Source organism: Panthera leo, chromosome B2 (genome assembly GCF_018350215.1).
Source record: "Panthera leo isolate Ple1 chromosome B2, P.leo_Ple1_pat1.1, whole genome shotgun sequence".
Classification (NCBI taxonomy): Eukaryota; Metazoa; Chordata; class Mammalia; order Carnivora; family Felidae; genus Panthera; species Panthera leo.
In genome coordinates this window covers 67,828,403-67,848,367 of record NC_056683.1, presented here as the reverse complement: position 1 = coordinate 67,848,367, position 19,965 = coordinate 67,828,403, and the positions used below count along the sequence as shown (strand labels likewise).

At 33.9% G+C, this 19,965-nt stretch overlaps 1 protein-coding gene across 2 annotated transcripts in view; it reads right to left on the bottom strand.

The window, feature by feature from the left end:
• SENP6 (SUMO specific peptidase 6) overlaps positions 1-19,965 on the bottom strand; it is a 116,045-nt gene that overhangs the window by 19,071 nt on the left and 77,009 nt on the right. For both annotated transcript variants that reach the window (XM_042939197.1, XM_042939198.1), the window contains 6 exons: positions 17,315-17,485; positions 12,265-12,298; positions 11,663-11,857; positions 10,499-10,725; positions 9,077-9,186; positions 8,822-8,938 (listed from right to left, as the gene is read on the bottom strand). In XM_042939197.1, coding sequence (XP_042795131.1) covers positions 8,822-8,938; positions 9,077-9,186; positions 10,499-10,725; positions 11,663-11,857; positions 12,265-12,298; positions 17,315-17,485 — 854 coding nt within the window. The remainder of the gene's footprint in view (positions 1-8,821; positions 8,939-9,076; positions 9,187-10,498; positions 10,726-11,662; positions 11,858-12,264; positions 12,299-17,314; positions 17,486-19,965) is intronic.

Sequence of the window (19,965 nt, the reverse complement as noted above, 5' to 3'; positions counted from 1 at the left end):
TAAGAACCAAGAAAAAATCTCAAAAAAGTTACCTAACCTCACACTTCAAGGAGCTAGAAAAAGAAGAAACAAAACTGAAAACAAATCGAAGGAAGGATAGCATAAAGACTAAAGCAAACATAAATGAAGTAGGGACCCCCCCCCCAAAAAAAAAAAAAACCAACAACAACAAAAAAAACAGGTCAATGAAACTAGGAGCTGATTCTCAGAAAAGATAAACAAAATTGATAATCCTTTAGCCAGACTCATCAAGAAAAAAAGAAGACTCAAATAAATAAAATCAAAATGGAGGAGAAATAACAACCACCACAGAAATACAAAGGATGAGAGAATATTATGAAAAAATGTATGCCAACAAATTTGACAACTTAGAAGAAATGGATAAATTCCTAGAAATATATAACCTTCTAAAACTGAAGCAGAAACAAAAAATTAGGACAGATTATTAGCAATAACATTGAGTCAGTAATCAAAAATCTCCCAACAAACAGAAGTCTAGGACTGGATGGCTTCTCTGGTGAATTTTTCCAAAACTTTAAAGAAAAATTAATACCTATTCTACTCAAACTATTCCAAAAAGTAGATGTGGAAGGAAAGCTTCCAAATTCACTCTACGAGGCCAGCATTACCCTGATACCAAAACCAGTTAAAAACACTACCAAAAAAGAGAACTACTGACCAGTATCTCTGATGAACATAGATGCACAAGCCCTCAACAAAATATTAGCAAACCAAATCCAATTATACATTTAAAAAATTCATTATTCACCATTATCAAGTGGGATTAATTCCTGGGATGCAAGGGTGGTTCAATATTCATAATCAACCAACATGATACATCATATTAATAAGGGAAAGGGTAAAAACCAGATGATCATTTCAATAGATTCAGCAAAAGCATCTCATAAAGTACAATATGCATTCATAATGAAAACTCTCAACAAAGTTTAGAGGGAACATATGTCAACATTACAAAAAGTCATATATGAAAAACCCACAGTTAACATCATATTCAATAGTGAGAAACAGAGCTTTTCGCATACAATTAGGAACAAGATGACTGTCCAATCTCAAAACTTTTATTTAATATAGTACTGGAAGTCCTACCCACAGTAATCAGACAAGAAAAAGAAATAAAAGGCATCCACATTGTTAAGGAAGAAATAAAACTTTTACTTTTTGCAAATGACATAATACTATATATAGAAAACCCTAAAGACTCCACCAAGAAACTATGAGAACTGATCGATGAATTCAGTAAAGTCACAGGACACAAATTTAATCTACAGAAATCCGTTGCATTTCTATGCACTAATAATAAAGTAGCAGAAAGAGAAATTAATAAAGTACCTAGGAATATACGTAACCAAAGAAGTGGAAGACCCATACTCTGAGAACTATAAAACACTGATGAAATAAACTGAAGATGATTACATGCTCATGGATTTGGAGAATACTGTTAAAATGTCCATTCTACCCAAACCAATCTAAAGATTTAATATAAGCCCTATCAAAATACCAATTTTTTTTTTTACAGAAGTAGAACAAGTAATACTAAAATTTGTATGGGACCAGAAAAGACCCAGAATAGCTAAAACAACCTCGAAAAAGAAGAACAAAGCTAGAGGTATAACAATCCCTGATTTAAAGAATTACTACAAAGTAGTAGTAATCAAAACAATATGGCACTGGCACAAAAATAAACACAGAGATCAATGGAATAGAATACAGAGCCCAGAAATAAACCCACATTTACATGGTCAATTAATCTAAAATAAAGAAAGCATGAATACACAACAGGGAAAAGACAGTCTCTTTAACAAATGGTGTCAGGAAAACTGGATGGCTACATGCAAAAGATTAAAACTGGACCACTTTTTTATACCATACACAAAAATAAACTCAAAATGGATTAAAGACCTAAACGTGAGATCTGAAAACTGTAAAAATCCTAGAAGAAAACATAGGCAGTAATTTCTTTGACATCGTCACAGAAATGCTTTTCTAGATAGGATTCCTCAGGCAAGAAAAACAAAAGCAAAATTAAACTATTGGGACTAAACCAAAATTAAAAAAAAAGCTTTCACAAAGTGAAGGAAACCATCAACAAAATAAAAAAGCAACCTACTACATGGGAGAAGATATCTGCAAATGATATATTCAATAAAGGGTTAATATTCAGAATATATAAAGAACTTCTACAACTCAACATGGAAAACAACAACAATCCAATTAAAATGGGCAGAAGACATGAATAGACATTTTCCCCAAAGACATACAGATAGCTAACAGACACGTGAAAAGATGCTCAACATCATCAATTATCAGGGAAATGCAACTGAAAACCACAATGAGTTATCACCTTATGCCCATCAGGATGATTTAAAAAAAAAAAAAAGAAAGAAAGAAAGAAACAAAAGAAATGATTAAGTATTGGTGAAAATGTGGAAAAAAAGGGACCCTCATGCACCACTGGTGGGAATGCAAATTGGTGCAGCCACTGTGGAAAACAGTAGGAGGTGCCTCAAAACCTAAAAATAGAATTACTATATGATCCCAGTAATTACACTACTGGGTATTTATCCAAAGAAAATGAAATCACCAATTTGAAAATACATATGTACCTCTATGTTTATCACAGTGTTACTTAACAATAGCCAAGACATGGAAACAACCCAACTGGTCATCCACAGATTAATGGATTAAAATGTGGCATACACACATACACAATGGATTATTACTGAGCCATCAAAAAAGAATGAGATCTTGCCATATACAACAACATGGATGGATGTAAAGGGTATATGCTAAGTAAAATAAGTCAGAGAAAGACAAATACCATATGATTTCACTCATGCATGGCATTTAAGAAACAAGACAAACTGAAAATAATAGACAACCCACCCCTACACTTTTAAATACAGAGGACAAACTGGTGGTTGCCACAGGAGAGGTGGGTGGGGAGATAGATGAAATAGATAATAGAGATTAAGCGTGCACTTATCTTGATGAGCACTGAGTAATGTATAGAATTGCTGAACCATTATATTGTACACCTGAAATTAATACAATACTGTCTATTAAGAAAAGCACTGTGAAAAAAAGCTCAGTTTCCTACTTGCAGAGTTAGAAATGGAAAAGAATGAACAGCTCTGGTAACAGCTGAATTACTTATTTTAATATAGTGAAATTTAAGATAAAAGTTTCTTTTTAATTCATTTCCAAACATGTCATGAGAGAAATACAACAGATTTTTCTAAAAACCATGGATTTCGTTAGGTTTTCATTTCCATTTGGAATGCAGATTTGGATCAGAAAAGGCAGAACCTTTAGATAATACACATTTAATGTAGTTTTAAAGTACTAATGTAAAATGTCAAGGGGCCCCCTAAAATGTAAAAAATTTAAGAGTATACACACATACTATAAAATCTCTACCACAATATAAAAAGATAGATGTATGAAATATAATAAACTAAATGTAAACAAAACACAGACATTCAACTTTATATGCTTTCAAAAGCAAAAGCTATTTTAAAAATAAATAGATGTTAAAAGTAAAGTGATGAAGAAATATATACCATGTACACAAAAACCAAGACAAAGCTGGAGTAACTACATTCATTTTCAACAAAGACGGCTTAAGCACAGGGAGATTATTAAGGATATAGAGGGACAAAGGGTTGATTCTCCAAAAAAACCCCCATAAATGTGTATGCATCTAACAACAAATATTCAAAATACATAAGGCAAAAATGAATAGGTGTACAACATAATAGTTCAACAATTCTATACACTAGTGTTCATCAAGTAAGTGTACTCTTAATCTCTATTATCTATTTCACCCCCCTCTCCCCCCACCTCTCCTCTGGCAACCACCAGTTTGTTCCCTGTATTTAAAAGTCGGGGTTGGGTTCTTTTTTTCAGTTTGTCTTGTTCCTTAAATGCCACACATGAATCAAATCATAAGGAAAAATAGACAAATCCATTATTATACTTGGAGGCCCACAACCTTCTGAATAATTGATAGAAGAAGTGGGCAGATGATCAGTAAGGACAAAGATGACCCAAACAGCTTGACCTAATAATTGACACTCACAGAACAACACTTCATCCAACAACAGTGGTACTGTTCTACACACTGACTTAAGGACTTCTGGCTTGGTTTCTTAAGTTAGTATACATTAGAATTAAGAGAGGACATCTGTTTTTAAAAATTATAATAACAAATGCATAACATCAAATTTACAATCTTAACAATTTTTTAAACATGAGACTCAAACTTACAACCCCAAGATCAAGAGTTATATGCTCCATCAGCTGAGCCAGGTGCCCCCCCAATCTTAACAATTTTTTAAGTGTACAGTTCAACAGTGTTAAGTAGATTTACATGGTTGTGAAACAGATCTCCAGAACTTTATCTTGCAAAACAGAAATTCTATACTCACTAAACAATTCCTTTCCCCTCCCCACCCCTCATCTTCTGAAAACTACCATTTATATTCTTTTTGTATAAATCTGACTGTTTCAGACACCTAATACAATGGAATCATATAGTACTTGTTTTTGTGACTGGCTTATTTCACTTTGCATAATGTCTTCCAGATTCATCCATGTTACAGCATGTGACAGATTTCCTTCCTTTTAAGAATTGAATAATATTCCACTGTATCTATATACCACATTTTGTTTATCCACTCATCCAATAATGGACATATGAGTTGCTTCCCCCTCTTGGCTACTATGAATATGGGTGTGCAAATTCTTTCAATTCTTTTGGATATATACTCAGAAGTGGGATTGATGAATCATAGGGTAGTTCTATGTTTAATTTCTGAGGAGCCACCCTACTGTTTTCCTCAGTGGTTGTACCATTTACATTCCCACCAGCAGTGCACAAGGATTCCAATTTGCCCATATACTTGGCAACACTTGTTATTTTCTTTCTTTCTTTGATAGGAGTCATCCAAATGGGTATGAGATAGTAACTCATTGTGGGTGTGACTTGTATTTCTCTGATGAATAATATCGAGAATTTTTTCATTGTTGGCCATTTGTAGGAGATAACATCTTTTGACTTAGCTACGAAGAACTTTGAACCCGAATGAATTTGTTAGAGGTCGCAGGAGTCTAACGTTAATCTGCAAAGTCAAGCATTTAAAATCTAGGGCAGTTTCTCGTTAGCAAATCTGATACATTTTATTACTTACCGAAACATACTCCATTACCATTAAATCTTCAAAAGGAAAAACAGTACTTTTGGAAATGGTATATAGTTAACATAATAGGAATATGATATTATCCTCTGATGTTAAGTATATCCTGATGGTTGACAATGTCGTTACTGTCAGTTTTGTGTAGTTGTTCTATCAATTGTAGATAGAGGGGAATTAAGGTCTCCAGCTCTATTTGTGGATTTGTCTGTCTTTTTAGATCAGTTTGTTTTTATTTCACATATTTTATAGCTCTGTTGTATGGTACACACCCATTTAGGATTGCTAAGTCTTTTTTTTTTTTATTTAAAAAAAAAAATTTTTTTTTTAATGTTTATTTATTTTTGAGACAGAGAGAGAGCATGAACGGGGGAGGGGCAGAGAGAGAGGGAGACACAGAATCGGAAGCAGGCTCCAGGCTCTGAGCCATCAGCCCAGAGCCCGACGCGGGGCTCGAACTCACAGACCGCGAGATCATGACCTGAGCTGAAGTCGGACGCTTAACCGACTGAGCCACCCAGGCGCCCCAAGGATTGCTAAGTCTTCTTAGTAGATTCACCTATCATTGTATAGTGTCTCTCCCTAGCCCTGGTAGTTGTCTTTGTTCTTAAGTTTATTTTTCTTTCTTTCTTTAAGGTTTATTTATGTATTTATTTATTTAGAGAGAAAGCGCATAAGCTGGGGAGGCGTAGAGCGGAGGAGAGAGAGACAAAATCCCAAGCAGGCTCCACACTGTCAATGCAGAGCATGATGCGGGGCTTGAACCCAAGATCCATGAGATTATGACCCAAGCCGAAATCAGGAGTCAGACACTCAATCGACTGAGCCACACAGGCGCCTCTTAAGTTTATTTTTCTAATGATATCATAATTCACTCCTGCTTTAATATTTGCATGGCATATCTTTTTCCATCCTTTTACTTTCGACTTACATATATTATTATCTTTGAAGTCACTTTTTTGTAAACAGGACATAGTTGGGCTATGGTGCTTAATCCACTCTCTGTTGATCTTGGTCTTTGAAATAAATAGTGCATTTAAATTGAATGTAGTTAGTAATATGCTCTATCTTCTAGATCACTGATTCTTTCCTCTCTCTTCTTTATTTTGCTGTTGAGCCTATCAAAGTTTTCATTTGTTACTACAGTTTTAGTTTTAAAATTTCCATTTCTTCCTCATTTACATCTGTTTTTCTAAGTTTCACGTATGTTCACAATTGTTCATTAAAGAATTTTTTTAATGGATGCTTTAAAATCTGTCATAATTTTTAAGTTTATTTATTTTTGAGAGGGAGAAAGAGAACAGGGGAGGGGCAGAGAATCCCAAGTAGGCTCTACACTGTCAGTGCAGAGCCCGACATGGGGCTCAAACCCACAAACTGAGAGGTCATGATCTGAGCCGAAACCAAGAGTCAGATGCTTAACCAATTGAGCCACCCAGGTGCCCATGTCATAATTCTAATATCTGTGCCACCTTGGTGTTTACTCTCTATTTTTCTGTTTGAACTCTGTTTCTTGATGAGATAAGTAATTTTCAAGTGAAATATGGACAGTTTGAATACTATATTATAGGACTCTAGATCTGATTTAGTTCTTGTGCTTTAGCAGGCCTCCCCTGGCACCGCCTTCCAGTGGATGCGGTGGGGTGCTATCTCATTACCACTAGGTGGAGGTGAAATTCAGGTTCTCTACTAGGCCACCATTGTTATGAGAGGTGGAGGGGCTCAATGTTAATAGTAAGTAGGGGTGGAAGGCTCCCCACTAGGACTCCATTGATACCACCTCTGCTAGAGAGGGAGAGAATAGAGTATCTCATTATTCCCCAGGGACCAGGTACAAGTCCAGCTCTACATTTGACCCCGATCTAGCTCAGGGTCACTATAACCTTAAAGTTACTTTTAGCCCTTATCTACCTTGACCTCTGCCGTACTGACATTAAATGTATCTTCTTTATTTAAAGCTTTCACTTCCTTTCAACTTCATGACATAACCCTCTCCAGACTTTTCTTCTTACCTATCAGATCCTTCAAAATTTAGTCAAGAGAATCTCTTTCTTCCCTGTCTCTCTTTAACTTTCCAGATTCTGTTCTTGTAGCTCTTTTCCTCATTCTGTATTTCTTCCTAAGCAATTACACCCATTCTCATAATTAAATTACCACTTGCAAAATAAAACCTCCTAACTCTCTATGCCTCCAAGCAAGAACTCAAATGACTTCCAGAACCATATGTTCAACTGCTTATTGGCACTGTCCCTTCTGTTGTTATTAAAGACATCTAAAAGGAACTCATCCTGTCCTCCATCCAAACCTGTTCTGTTTTTGCATTCACTGCCTCACAGGTAGTGACAAAATCATTTAGCAGGTCTCAGTAGTTGGAAAGCGAGGAGTTATCTGCCATCCATTCCTCTCTTTCTTAATATCCATTCAATCAGTTGCTAAACAACTCTACCTCCTAAAAAACATTTATTTCCGTCTTCACTCCAAATAAAATGACTTAATCAGGCTTCTTATATCACCTTAATTAATTTCCTTAAGTCATCTCTCAACTACACACCCACAATGAACATTCTTGTCAAAATGATCTTAAGGAAGCTCAATTATAATATCAAACATTTCTCTGATCAAACCTTTCACTCTTTATAACAATGTTTTCTTTTCCCAAACTGTTGAGTGCAACCATTAGTAAGCTATAATATCAATTCAGCAGCTTTCAACAACCAGTTCTTTAAAAAAATATTGTTTTATGAAATACATTTGAATGAACCAGAAAAAAAATATATTTTTAAGTTTATTTATTTATTTTGAGAGCCTGACTTGGGGGCTCGAACTCAAGAACCGTGAGATCACTACCTAAGCCAAAATCAAGAGTCTGATGCTTAACTGACTGAGCCACCCAGGTGCCCTGAATAAACTAGAAAATATTGGCAAGTGCTAGACATACTGATAGGTAAGGTCTGTTTTGTTTCATATATACACTCATTTTATATCACAAACCACTGAACACATATAAACTTAAACATACATGTATTAAGCATGTGTATACTGGGTCATGATGTAAGCTCTTCCAGGAAAGCTTCTTGGTCCCTCCTATTTCTGTACCCATGAAGAGAATGAAACATTCTTTTGCTGCTATATCTATACCATGTTAATGCTTCTGTCAAAGCTTTAATCCCTTTTTCTGCTCCCTACAAAACCATAAACTTCTAACACAGTACGTGGTTCATAGCTGGCACTTGATGAAATACCAAGTAAAAAATCATACTTTTGTGCTTACACAGTAATTTATTACCTAACCTAGGGTAGTAACCATTTTTTAAAAGGCTTGAGGCAGTATAACAATAACAACATAATAATCTAGCATTTATGAACATGTTGTATTTGCCAAGTATTTTCCTAGTGCTTGACATGTATTATTTAATTCTCATACCCTTTTAGATATTATTTTCATTTTTTAAATGAGAAAACACACAGGTAGGGACATTAAATAATTTCCCAAATGTCACATAAGTGGTAGTGATAGAATAAAAAAATTAAAAAGTTTTGACTCTAGAAAACAAAGATATACATTATAGAATGTTAAAAATGTGCTAAAAGAAAGAAAATTAACTTACTTCAAATAAAAGTCTATAATAACATCATTTAAAAATTCTCCTTCACTTAGACAGTGTAGGTCCTCATTAGTAACGGAGATGCCTCCCTTAGCTGGAGGTGGTGGATATACTATCAATCTGTAACAAAATAAACAAAAAAACACAAGCAAAAACCACAAGTGTGTGTGTGTGTGTGTGTGTGTGTGTACAGAATTGAAATTTAATAAAACGGAAAAGAAATTTAAAGGCACTGCAAACATAAATGAATACTCTCACTTTTCTACGGGGCCCATGAAGATGGTATGATTCTCTCCAGTTTCTTCCTCATCATCAAAGAACTGGAATTCTTGTTTGTTTTTAAGTTGTATTTTAGATTCAAGGGACACCTAGTAAAGGAAATTAAATTACCAGTTTACAAAGTCAACTGAGAAATTTTTCACTAAAAAAAAAAGCAAACACAAGAATACTTCTCAATTAAAGAAAATTACAAATATGAATTTAAAAAGTATACATGACTTTAAAAAGAAACAGGCAAAACTATGGTCCACATTCTTTGTATGTGTAGTTTCAAGAACAGTGATATGCTTCCAATTTTTATAACAATGGTTTTATGGTATCTTATCTAAGATCTCTATCATCCTTATTTAGATTATGTTTGTAAATCGAAAGAACAAATATAGTGGTTTTTTCTTCTGAGAGTGGAGGTCTACCTAAGTTCAATGGCTAGGCAATCCATGGGATATGGGAGGAGAGGCTCAGGGAATGCAGTCCAATGAGCTTTAGTTCTCCAGAATAACAAAGAAAGAAACAAAGAAACAAAGAAAGACCCTGCGTTGAAATTTTATTCTATTGCAGCTGCCTTACAGCTCCAGTTGCTTTTTTCTTCCTCATTAACAATCTCTTATAGCAAGTTTTACAAAAGAAGGGGAATGGTTCCTCTTCCTTCTGTTCTTTTCCTCAACCCACTTACTGTGTGAATAGCTCTTCTCTGGTGAGACCTTACTCAGCTTCACCAAGATTGTGCCTTGGATAGCCCTATTTCCAATTTGTAGGCAGGTTGGAAGATTTTAAGTATTTCTAATAAATTAAGTCGGCAAAATTCAGTTGCATGATAAGGAGACAAATTTTTATTATGTAACATTATACTATGTGTTATAGTACACAGCCTTTGGTTCAGGTGGCTTTAGAGTTACCTACTGTATGATTAATTATTCTAGAATTGGAAATATATGTTGACAGTCACAATCAAATGATATGTATTCTTTGGTTCTCAAATTTTCAACTATGTGTACACATGGTACATATAAATGTACATCAAGGACCAAAATTCCTTTATTTGTACTGAATCCAATACATCACTAGGAACCACTAGCAAATTTAAGAGTAATGATTAATTTGAATGTAACAGTATGAACATTTATGTTTAGACTGGGGTAAAAAGAAAACAGGATAAGAGAAAAAGATGAAAAGATAATACAATGTGAAAAGAACGAAAAAAATGCTTTTGAGACCTGTACCAAGTACTATTTGTGTCCCAAGTCATCTACCCACCATTAACTTTCTGACACAAGATAGTTTATGAATCACATATAAAAGCAAATAATTCTGAAATGGAATTAAAAAGATCTAACTCCAATATTTCCCTTTAAAGCTAGGCATTATTTAAAATTACATTAAAAAACTAAAAAACGTAATTACATTTTTAATTTTGTTTTCTTTTTGCCCACAACTTCCTTTGATGCTCTCTTCATAGGTTCTTGTACAGGCAACAAGTCTGCTATTGGCTTCTTCAAAGGGAATTTTCGCAAAAAAATTGGACACATTATTCTTTATACCAATGTCGGTAATGATACTTTCAAATACCATATTTGCCTGAGGATCAAGGCCATTTTGAAATATTAAAATTATGTATTGTTCTTCCAAATCTGAAAAAAAAAATAACTTTAAGTCTAAAAGAAAAAGATAGGTAGATAGATATTAAAGAAAGAGTAACAGCTAGTTATTTCCAGGATATCACTAGAAATCCTGGTACATATGTTTAAAATAGTTTGGTATACAGTGGGTGTATAATAAATACTGGAATAAAGACCAGCAACGGTGTCATCTAACAATGTCACCTAAAAGTTATTAAGAAAAAGGAACTAGGACACATTACCCTAGCAGGAAGCTTAAGAACAAACCTGTTCATGGATGTATTAATTTACCTCATCTAATAGAATCCAAATACATTTATAGTTTTAAATATATTTTAATTAACATTTTTGTAAAACACAAATTGCCAGGTGCACTATTAGTAGCTCTAGAGAATTTAATTGCAAAAACTACTATTCACTAATATGCCAATTCTTACAGCTTTAATAGTAACTATCAATTTTCATCATTAAGCTGAAGCAGCAATTACTGCTGAAAAGTATTTACCTTACAATTAGTCATCCTATGTCATAAACGTCAGAGGTGAAGGGATACAAACTGGAGAACTACATCTATTATTGTAGAGGATGAAAACTCATTCTAAGAAGCCACAAACTTCCTACTCAGGCTGTTTCAAAGATTCCAGAATTATATGGTTGATTTACACTTAGCACTCCTTCTAGCGCATTAATTTTCTTTTTCATTTTACTCCGATTATAGTTTTAAAATAAGGAATGCAGATCTCTTTTGAGTTTTAACTCATTTTGAAAACCTTCTAAATGGGTAAACCTGGGTATTATCTTTAGAACTTCCACTTTCTGTGGGCTTTTTTCGTCATTTATAAAATGGGAGACTATATAGATATTTCGAGATCACTGTAAGGGCTGTAGATAGGACATCTATTCAAGTGCACTCACACTGTATTATTTTAATGTGTTCCACAAAACTTACTTGTTAATTTATTTATTCCCTTAGAATCATTCCAAACTTTATCTTCCATATTCATTTGCAGTTGCATGCTCAGCTTTTGATAAACTGCTGGTATTGTCTGAAGAAATACAACTGGTAATTTTCGGACATTACACCATTCACATTTAGTTAGATCAGAGGTATTTAAAGTAATCCCTACAGGATCATTTTCTGGTTCTGGAGGAAAATAAATGGAAATAGAAAAGGAATTAATTCTAAAAATCAAGAATGGAGGAAACTGTGAAGAAATACAAGTTTAAAGTTAACCACATATTTGCTACGCTCTATAAACAGTAACTGTAGTGGGAAATGAAAAATCTTTATAACTATCTTAAAGAAGCTTCTACATTTTTTTTTTTAAATGAAAAGAGGATTCTAATGAAGTATACTTACAAAATTAAACACGGGCTTTATAATGTTACAGAATTAAATTACACTATTAAGATACATGCCCTTTGTCAAGAAAACATGTAAAAATGAATTCATCTTCATGAATTCTATGAATATCATTTAATATTTTATTCTTGTAAAGTGTTTTATTGTAAACAAAGCTATAGTGACTAAAAAGACATAAAATAGCTTACCTTCTAGCTGTATCTTGATAAAATCTAAACAAAACTAAAAAGTAAGATAAATTAGTATCAATCATAAACTTACAAAGATTTTGCTACAAATATCCGAAGTGTCGTATTGTTATTTGAGACTTAGACTATAGAAGGCAGAAAAACAAAACCATCTACCATGTACTTAAATATGAGATATCCCCCCATTCCAAATTTTCCTTCAGAAAGGCAAGCTTCACCTTTTTATTCAAATACTTAGAACATTTCTTATATTGGTTTATATTTCTTAGAACTTCAAAGAGATATTGACAGAACATTACAATGAACACCTGAATACCCTTTACCTAGATTCACCAACTGTTAAAATTTTGCCACAACTACTCCCCATCACTCTTTCTGTGCATATACACTTCCTTTTGCTAAACCAGCATAAAACAAGCAGAGGACATCATGACATTCCCTAAGTCGTTCAGCATGTATCTCCCAAGAACAAGGACATTCTCCTATACAACCAAAACAGCATTACTATACCTAAGAAAATCACGATTAATTCCATCCAACATGTACTTCTTACTCCAATTTCCCCAACTGTTCCAAATTTTCCTTTATTGTGTTTTACCTTCCCCAAGCCATAATTCTGTCAAGGTTACATTTGTTTCTTTTGTCTACCTTGGTCTAGACCAGAAATATGTCCCCCTCTGTTCCTCATGACATGACCTTTGAAGAATCCAGGCTAGGTTCTACAAAATGTACAACATCTTGAACTTGTGTTTCTTCAATTTAAAATTCAGGCCACACATTTCCAGCAAATTTCGCACACAGGTAATGTCTTATACCTCCTACGACATCACACTGGAAGGCACAGGATGTCAGGCTGTACTAATAACAAGCTTAATCACTTAGCAAAGGTGTGTCAGGTTTTTCCACTATAAAGATAATATTTTTCCCTCAGTAATTAAATAGTAACCTGTGGAGAGATACTTGAAAGCTTGTGAATATCTTGTTCCCTAATAACCTTTCCGCCAATGGTTTTACATTCCATTGAAAATTCTGCCTCAATCAGTTATTATTGGTACTTATAAAAAGGCGATTTGCTAATAATTTTAACATGGAGAAGACATATTAAGTCAATATATCCTACTCATTTTCTGTGTTACCATTAAGAGAATGCAAAAGGCAGACAAGAACTTCAAAATGCATTTAAAAATAAGTTGGGGGGCGCCTGGGTGGCTCAGTCGGTTAAGCGTCCGACTTCGGCTCAGGTCATGATCTCACGGTTCGTGGGTTCAAGCCCCGCGTCGGGCTCTGTGCTGACAGCTCAGAGCCTGGAGCCTGTTTCAGATTCTGTGTCTCCTTCTCTCTGTGACCCTCCCCCGTTCATGCTCTGTCTCTCTCTGTCTCAAAAATAAATAAACATTAAAAAAAAAAAAATTTAAAAAAAAATAAAAATAAGTTGGAGGACACCTGGCTCAGTTGGTAGAATATGCAACTCTTGATCTCAGGGTCATGAGTTCAAGCCCCACATTTGGTGTGGAGCCTACTTAAAAATAAGTAAGTTGGATTGATATACCAAAGAACAAACAGATACATTAAAAGCAAGTTTATTAGTAAAATGCTCATGGCAGAATCTAGCTGGGAGTTTTATGAACATTCACTGTAAAATTATTTCAACTCTTTTGTTTAAAAATTTTCACAATGTAGGGGTTCCTGAGTGGCTCAGTTGGTTAACTGTTCGACTTTTGATTTCGGCTCAGGTCATGATCTCACAGATAATGAGATCAAGCCCCACATAGGGCTCTGCACTGATGGCATGGGGTCTGCTTGGGATTCTTGCTCTCATTCTCCCTCTCTCTTTCAGAATAAACATTTTTAAAAAGTAAATAAAATTTTTACAATGAAGAAAAGGAAGCAAAGAGATATAAAATAAATTCAGTAATTATTACAATAATTACTAAGTCTAGAATGTTACTAAACATACCTTCTAAAGACTGTGCCTATAGATAATATGATAAATGGGGACACCAAGAATGCTTACTTGTCGCTAGGGAAACATTACAACATACATAGAAGCTGAAGTTACATGCTTTAAAAAGTATGTTAGATGATTCAAAAAGTGGCAATAAGGATGACATAAACACTAATGTGGAAGCATTTGAATAAAATTGCTGTATGAGATATAAGAACAGAAAGAAGCATATCTAAGTATCTGTCATTTAAAAACTTGTAACTAAATTACAAGTAGACATTGGGCTATTTCACCATCATATCCAAGAGTTTCTAAATTTAAGGTAGCTGAAAACCTTAAATTTTATATCTTCTCATTGGAAAAAAGAGGGATTGTATTATATGTGGGTATAAATGCTATTCCTAATAATGTAAGCCATTTTCCTGTAAATTAAAAGTATTTACTTTTAAATAAAATTGGCACTTCTAGGGGTGTCTGGCTGTCTCAGTTGGTAGAGCATGTGACTCTTTTTTTTTTTTAATTAAAAAAATATTTTTATTTATTTTTGAGAGACAGAGAGAGAGCAAGCAGGGGAGGGGCAGAGAGAGAGGGAGACAGAATCTGAAGCAGGATCCAGGCTCTCAGCAGGATCCAGGCTCTCAGCCCCGACATGGGGCTCGAACCCACAAACAGTGAGATCATGACCTGAGATGAAGCTGGATGCTTAACCAACTGAGCCACCCAGGCGCCCCGAGCATGTGACTCTTGATCTCAGCGTTTTGAGTTCAAACCCCACAATGGGCATAGACAGATTACTTAAAAATAAGATAATATAAAGATTTAAAAGTGGAACTTCTAGATAGTATCAATTCTTACACTGAATGAAATTAAATTATCCAATAACAAATGAGATTTGATAAAATATTTAAAACAATAAAACATTTAAAATCTGTTTCTGAGATTAATGATGACATGGAAGATAAATCACTATAAAACACAAGGCAGTTATATTCAAGAAGAAAATGTCAAATCATCTTTAATATATTATCTGAAGAAATTACAGATTAATTATCCTTCATTAAAGAATGTTCTTTGGAAGAATCCCATGGTACAATGAAAGTTAACACCACAGTTGCAAAATTCCACATTATAAGCACAACTTTTTGGTTGAAATATTTCACTTAAGCATTTAAAGAAAAATTACCTGTGTGAACACATTCTATATTACATATACTGCCTTTTACTTCTTAAAGTAAATCCATAAAGTTAGTTTTCTTCACTAAATCATATATACACTAACCTATAATTTTCATATAAAAAAATTTTTCATTCTGATTTTAATGTTATGTAGGTTTTTTTTAAAGTAATCTCTCAATGTGGGGCTCAAACTCACAACCTCAAGATCAAGAATTGCATGCTCTACTGGCTGAGTCAGCCAGGCCCCCAAATGTAGTTCTTGATAGCTAGCCTTGAGACCAAATGTGCACCTTTCAACTAAATATCTAAAATGCCAGCAAAGCCTTAATTATCGTGTAAAGTTCTGATTAACGGTGTCAATGTGGGAAAAAGCCAGAAAACTATAGGGTGCCCCTGAGAATTTTTGAGCTATTTTGACTTAGAATGACACTTTTGTTAACTGACAGAAACCAGGAAAGATAATCTGTCCTATGAAGACTTGTAACAAAACACAAATTTCATAAATCCTTGACAACCTTGACATATGTTACAATGTTATTGGGTAATAATGGATTGTCTAGTCTATATATAATTTGCTTTAAATCTCTGGAGTACTTCTAAGTTTTTAAATGGTGAGAAGCTGGAGTTTTTTGATTAAAAAATACGAAACAAAACGAAACAAAAAAACCAACCAACCAACCAACCAACTAGCAACCAACCAAAAAAACGCAGGACGTCTGGGTAGCCCAGTCAGTTAAGTGTCTGACTCTTGATTGTGGCTCAGGTCATGCCCTCACAGTTCCAACCCTGCATTGGGCTCTATGCTAATAGCATAGAGTCGGCTTGTGATTCTCTTCATCCCAATCTCTCTCTCTGCCCCTCCCCCATTTGCACCCCCCGAGTAAAAAAACAAAAATTAAAAATTAAAAAAAAAAATTTAGGTTTCACATACTGTTTTGCTCTGATAAGAAATCAAGTCCATATATCATTTTCTCCTATACTAACCTATATATATTTTTTCTTTTTGGCCATATTTGGCCATATTGTATCCTGAAACTATGAATCCTAGAAAATAAATAGCTATTACTTACCATAATTTAAATAGCAACAGTATAACTACCTTTTAACTTTCCTTATGTGGCATAATGTGTTTTCTTAAAGACACTACTTTATGTCTAAAGAACAATAATAGGGGACCAGGCTTCAAACAATAGATGAAAACAGACAGTTGGGGACGCCAAGTTAAGCAATCATAAAATAAAAGCTTACAAACTAAGTGTAGTGTTAAATGAAGATTAATTTACCAATAATGTACAGAATACATTAGGAAGAAGAAAAATGATGACTAAGAAAGCTGGTTATATTAAAATTATATTAAAATTTCAAATGCAAAATAAACATTTGAATTAAATTGGTGCCAGCAGAGTAACATGGATGACAAGTAAGATAAAGGAACTACAGAAAGTCCTTTGGGCTTCCTGGACACTGAACTAGTCCAAAAGCACAGCGCCTCTTGTGTGGTGACTGTATTCCAATAATCTATTTCTAGGAGTCTTAATGTTGCAAGACATTTTTCTACAGACCCCAAAGCTTTTGAATTCATCTTTCTCTCATTATCATTCTTTAAAATACTCTTTTCACGCACTGAGCTGGCATGAGAATAAAATAGTAACATATTAGTTTTCTAACTCAGTGAGAGTAAGTATCTTCTTATGATGGATATGTCACTACCTTGAACATTACATTAGAATTTTTTATCCAATGATTTTTACTGTAAGGAACTATTTATAATTGTCTATATACCCTTAAAGCAATTTGAAATCTTGAAATAATTTTTAATATTCTATTAAATATTTTAATTTATAAGTTTTAAAATATTATATATTAGCCTTAGCCATGTAATTTTGAAAATTATAACTGGTACAGTAAAAAGCTTAAGAATGTACTTACAATTACAGGTTCTATTAATAGTCGGAAGAGTGTTCCTACTCGTATACTTCGACAGTTTAAAATGACACTGTCAAAGGAACTTTGGCAGCTTAAAGATACAGGATCAACTAAAGTTTCTTGAGACGTCACTTTACGACGTTTTAGAGGTGTGTTGACAATAGAATTACCAAACTGAAAAAGAAAAAAAATGTTTTCACTTTATAAGCAACTAAAACAAGGTTGAAACTAAGCCGACATATGCAAAGAAGACCCAACATAAAAAACATAATTATCAAAATATTAAAGACTAATTTTACTTCAACAGAGGATGTAAATATTTATTGATTTCATATAACAGAAATCCTTATTTTGTCCAGCTATACTATACTTTACACCTAGTCATTACTTGAAATTACAGTAACAGCATAGCACCAAGAATGTACTTTGGGAAATCAGACTACCTAGGTCCATATCATAGCTATACCACCTTGTAATTATCTGATTTTTAAAACAATAATAACTCCTTTCCTAAACTCCTTTCCTAAAACTCTTTTCCTAAACTAAAATAGATAGAAGAGTATCTATTCAAATGATGTAGAGTATATAAGCAGCTGAGCACAACGCTTCATGCACAGTAAAATGCTGGATAAAAATTAGCTAGTAATAGTGATAGTGGCTGTAATATTTGGATTAAATCAGCAATTCTTTAGAAAACAGATAATTTAGGGGAATGGTTATTTACACTACAAAAAGATTCTTTAACATATTTTAAAATGTACTTGATTTGTTAAAATTTCAGTCACTTCCACATGCAAATTAATCATAATATAAAATACCATTTTAGGAGTATATAATTTAAATGTAACTAAAGTTACACTAAAAACTTTATTAATAATTATCACAAGAATAAAACATGATCTTGATAGAAAGCAAGAAAAAAACAAAACCACTGCATAGAGACAGGCACTATTCTCCCACTGTCCCTCTAGAAACATTTCCATGATCTATGGTATAGGTAAAAATATGTATTAAAATATTATGTATGTATATATACTTATATCTCTACAACTGTGCGCACACACACACACACACACACACATATTTATTTCTCAACACTGAGTTTTCAGGCTCATTAACAGATTAATCATGAATATTTCCCCAAATTATTAACAGAAACCTACTAAAGAGGTTTAAAAGCTTTTTCAGTTTCAGAATTATTTCTTCAAATAAATGTCATTTAGCTCAATAATAAAATTGGTAATTATAAGAGCTGCTCCAGTTGAATCCAAAGTGGAGAGACTGAGTCTAGAAACGAGTGGTCCACATCTTTCCCAAGGAGCCTCTAAAAGAGCACTGAGAAACTCTTACTATTCACTGTGCCAGTATGAAAACTGTTCACTCACAAACTCCATCATATGGAAATCCATTATTTATTTAACTGAACCCTCCTATGCTGGACATGTGAGTTCTTTCTGATCTTACCCCATGACAACACTATTCTCCTCCAAGCATTTTTGCTGCTCAATCATGGTGTGTGTGTGTGTGTGTGTGTGTGTATAAACTAATGCCTCTAGCATACCTATACCAATTTACACACCCAACACTCTATTTCTCCAACACTAACCAAAATTACAGACTATTATATACTTTAAAAATTTTCAACAATCTGACAGTTAACAAAATGTATTTTTTTTTAACAAAATGTATTTTAATTTCATTTTCAGTACTTCACTACATTGTAAAAACTCTATTCATTTCCTTTATTCATTTTTCTATGGTTTGCTTCTATGAAGGACCAACTCACACTTTGTCACACAGTTCACTGTTTCCCCCACTCACATCTACCCATCAAATTCAGTTTATGGTATTTTGGTACAGTGTTCTGTACTTTTCATTTAATAATATATATTCATCTCTTTATTTACTATTTTTGCTTGCGCTGAAATACTTGGAAAGGCATTCCCAAGATTATATTAAAAATATTAGTCCATATTTCTTCTATCATCATACTTTATTTTTCCATTTTAACAACTGAGTATGTATGTTTCCATATTTTATCTATACTGATAACAATTCCTAACATTTACACACACACGTAATTTTTTTTTTTTAAAGCTTGTTTTGAGAGAGAGAGTGTAAGCACATGCACGCAAGCAGGGAAGGAGTAGAGAGAGAGAGAGAATCCCAAGCAGGCTCTGCACTGACAGCCCCCAATGGAGGGCTTGATCTCACAAACTGTGAGACCATGACCTGAGCCAAAATGAAGAGTTAGGATGTTTGGAACACCTGGGGAGCTCAAGTCAGTTGAGCGCCCAACTCTTGATGTCAACTTGGGTCATGATCTCAGGGTCATGGGATCGAGCCCCACATCGAGCTCTGCACTCAATGAGGATTCTATTCCACCTGCTTGGGATTCTCTCTCTCTCTCCCTCTGGCCCTCCCCTGCATTTGTATGTTCTCTCTAAATAAATAAATAAATACACACATACACAAAATAAAATATAAAATAAGAGTGGGACAGTTAACCAACTGAGCCACCCAGGCACCCACACATGTTAATTTTTTAACATGTATGTTTTTTATTTTTTTAAAAAGTTCTTCATAAAAAAGAAAATATGCATGTATTTCTGTACCTTGGTATTCCTCCTACCAGCACCATAGAAATCCTAAAA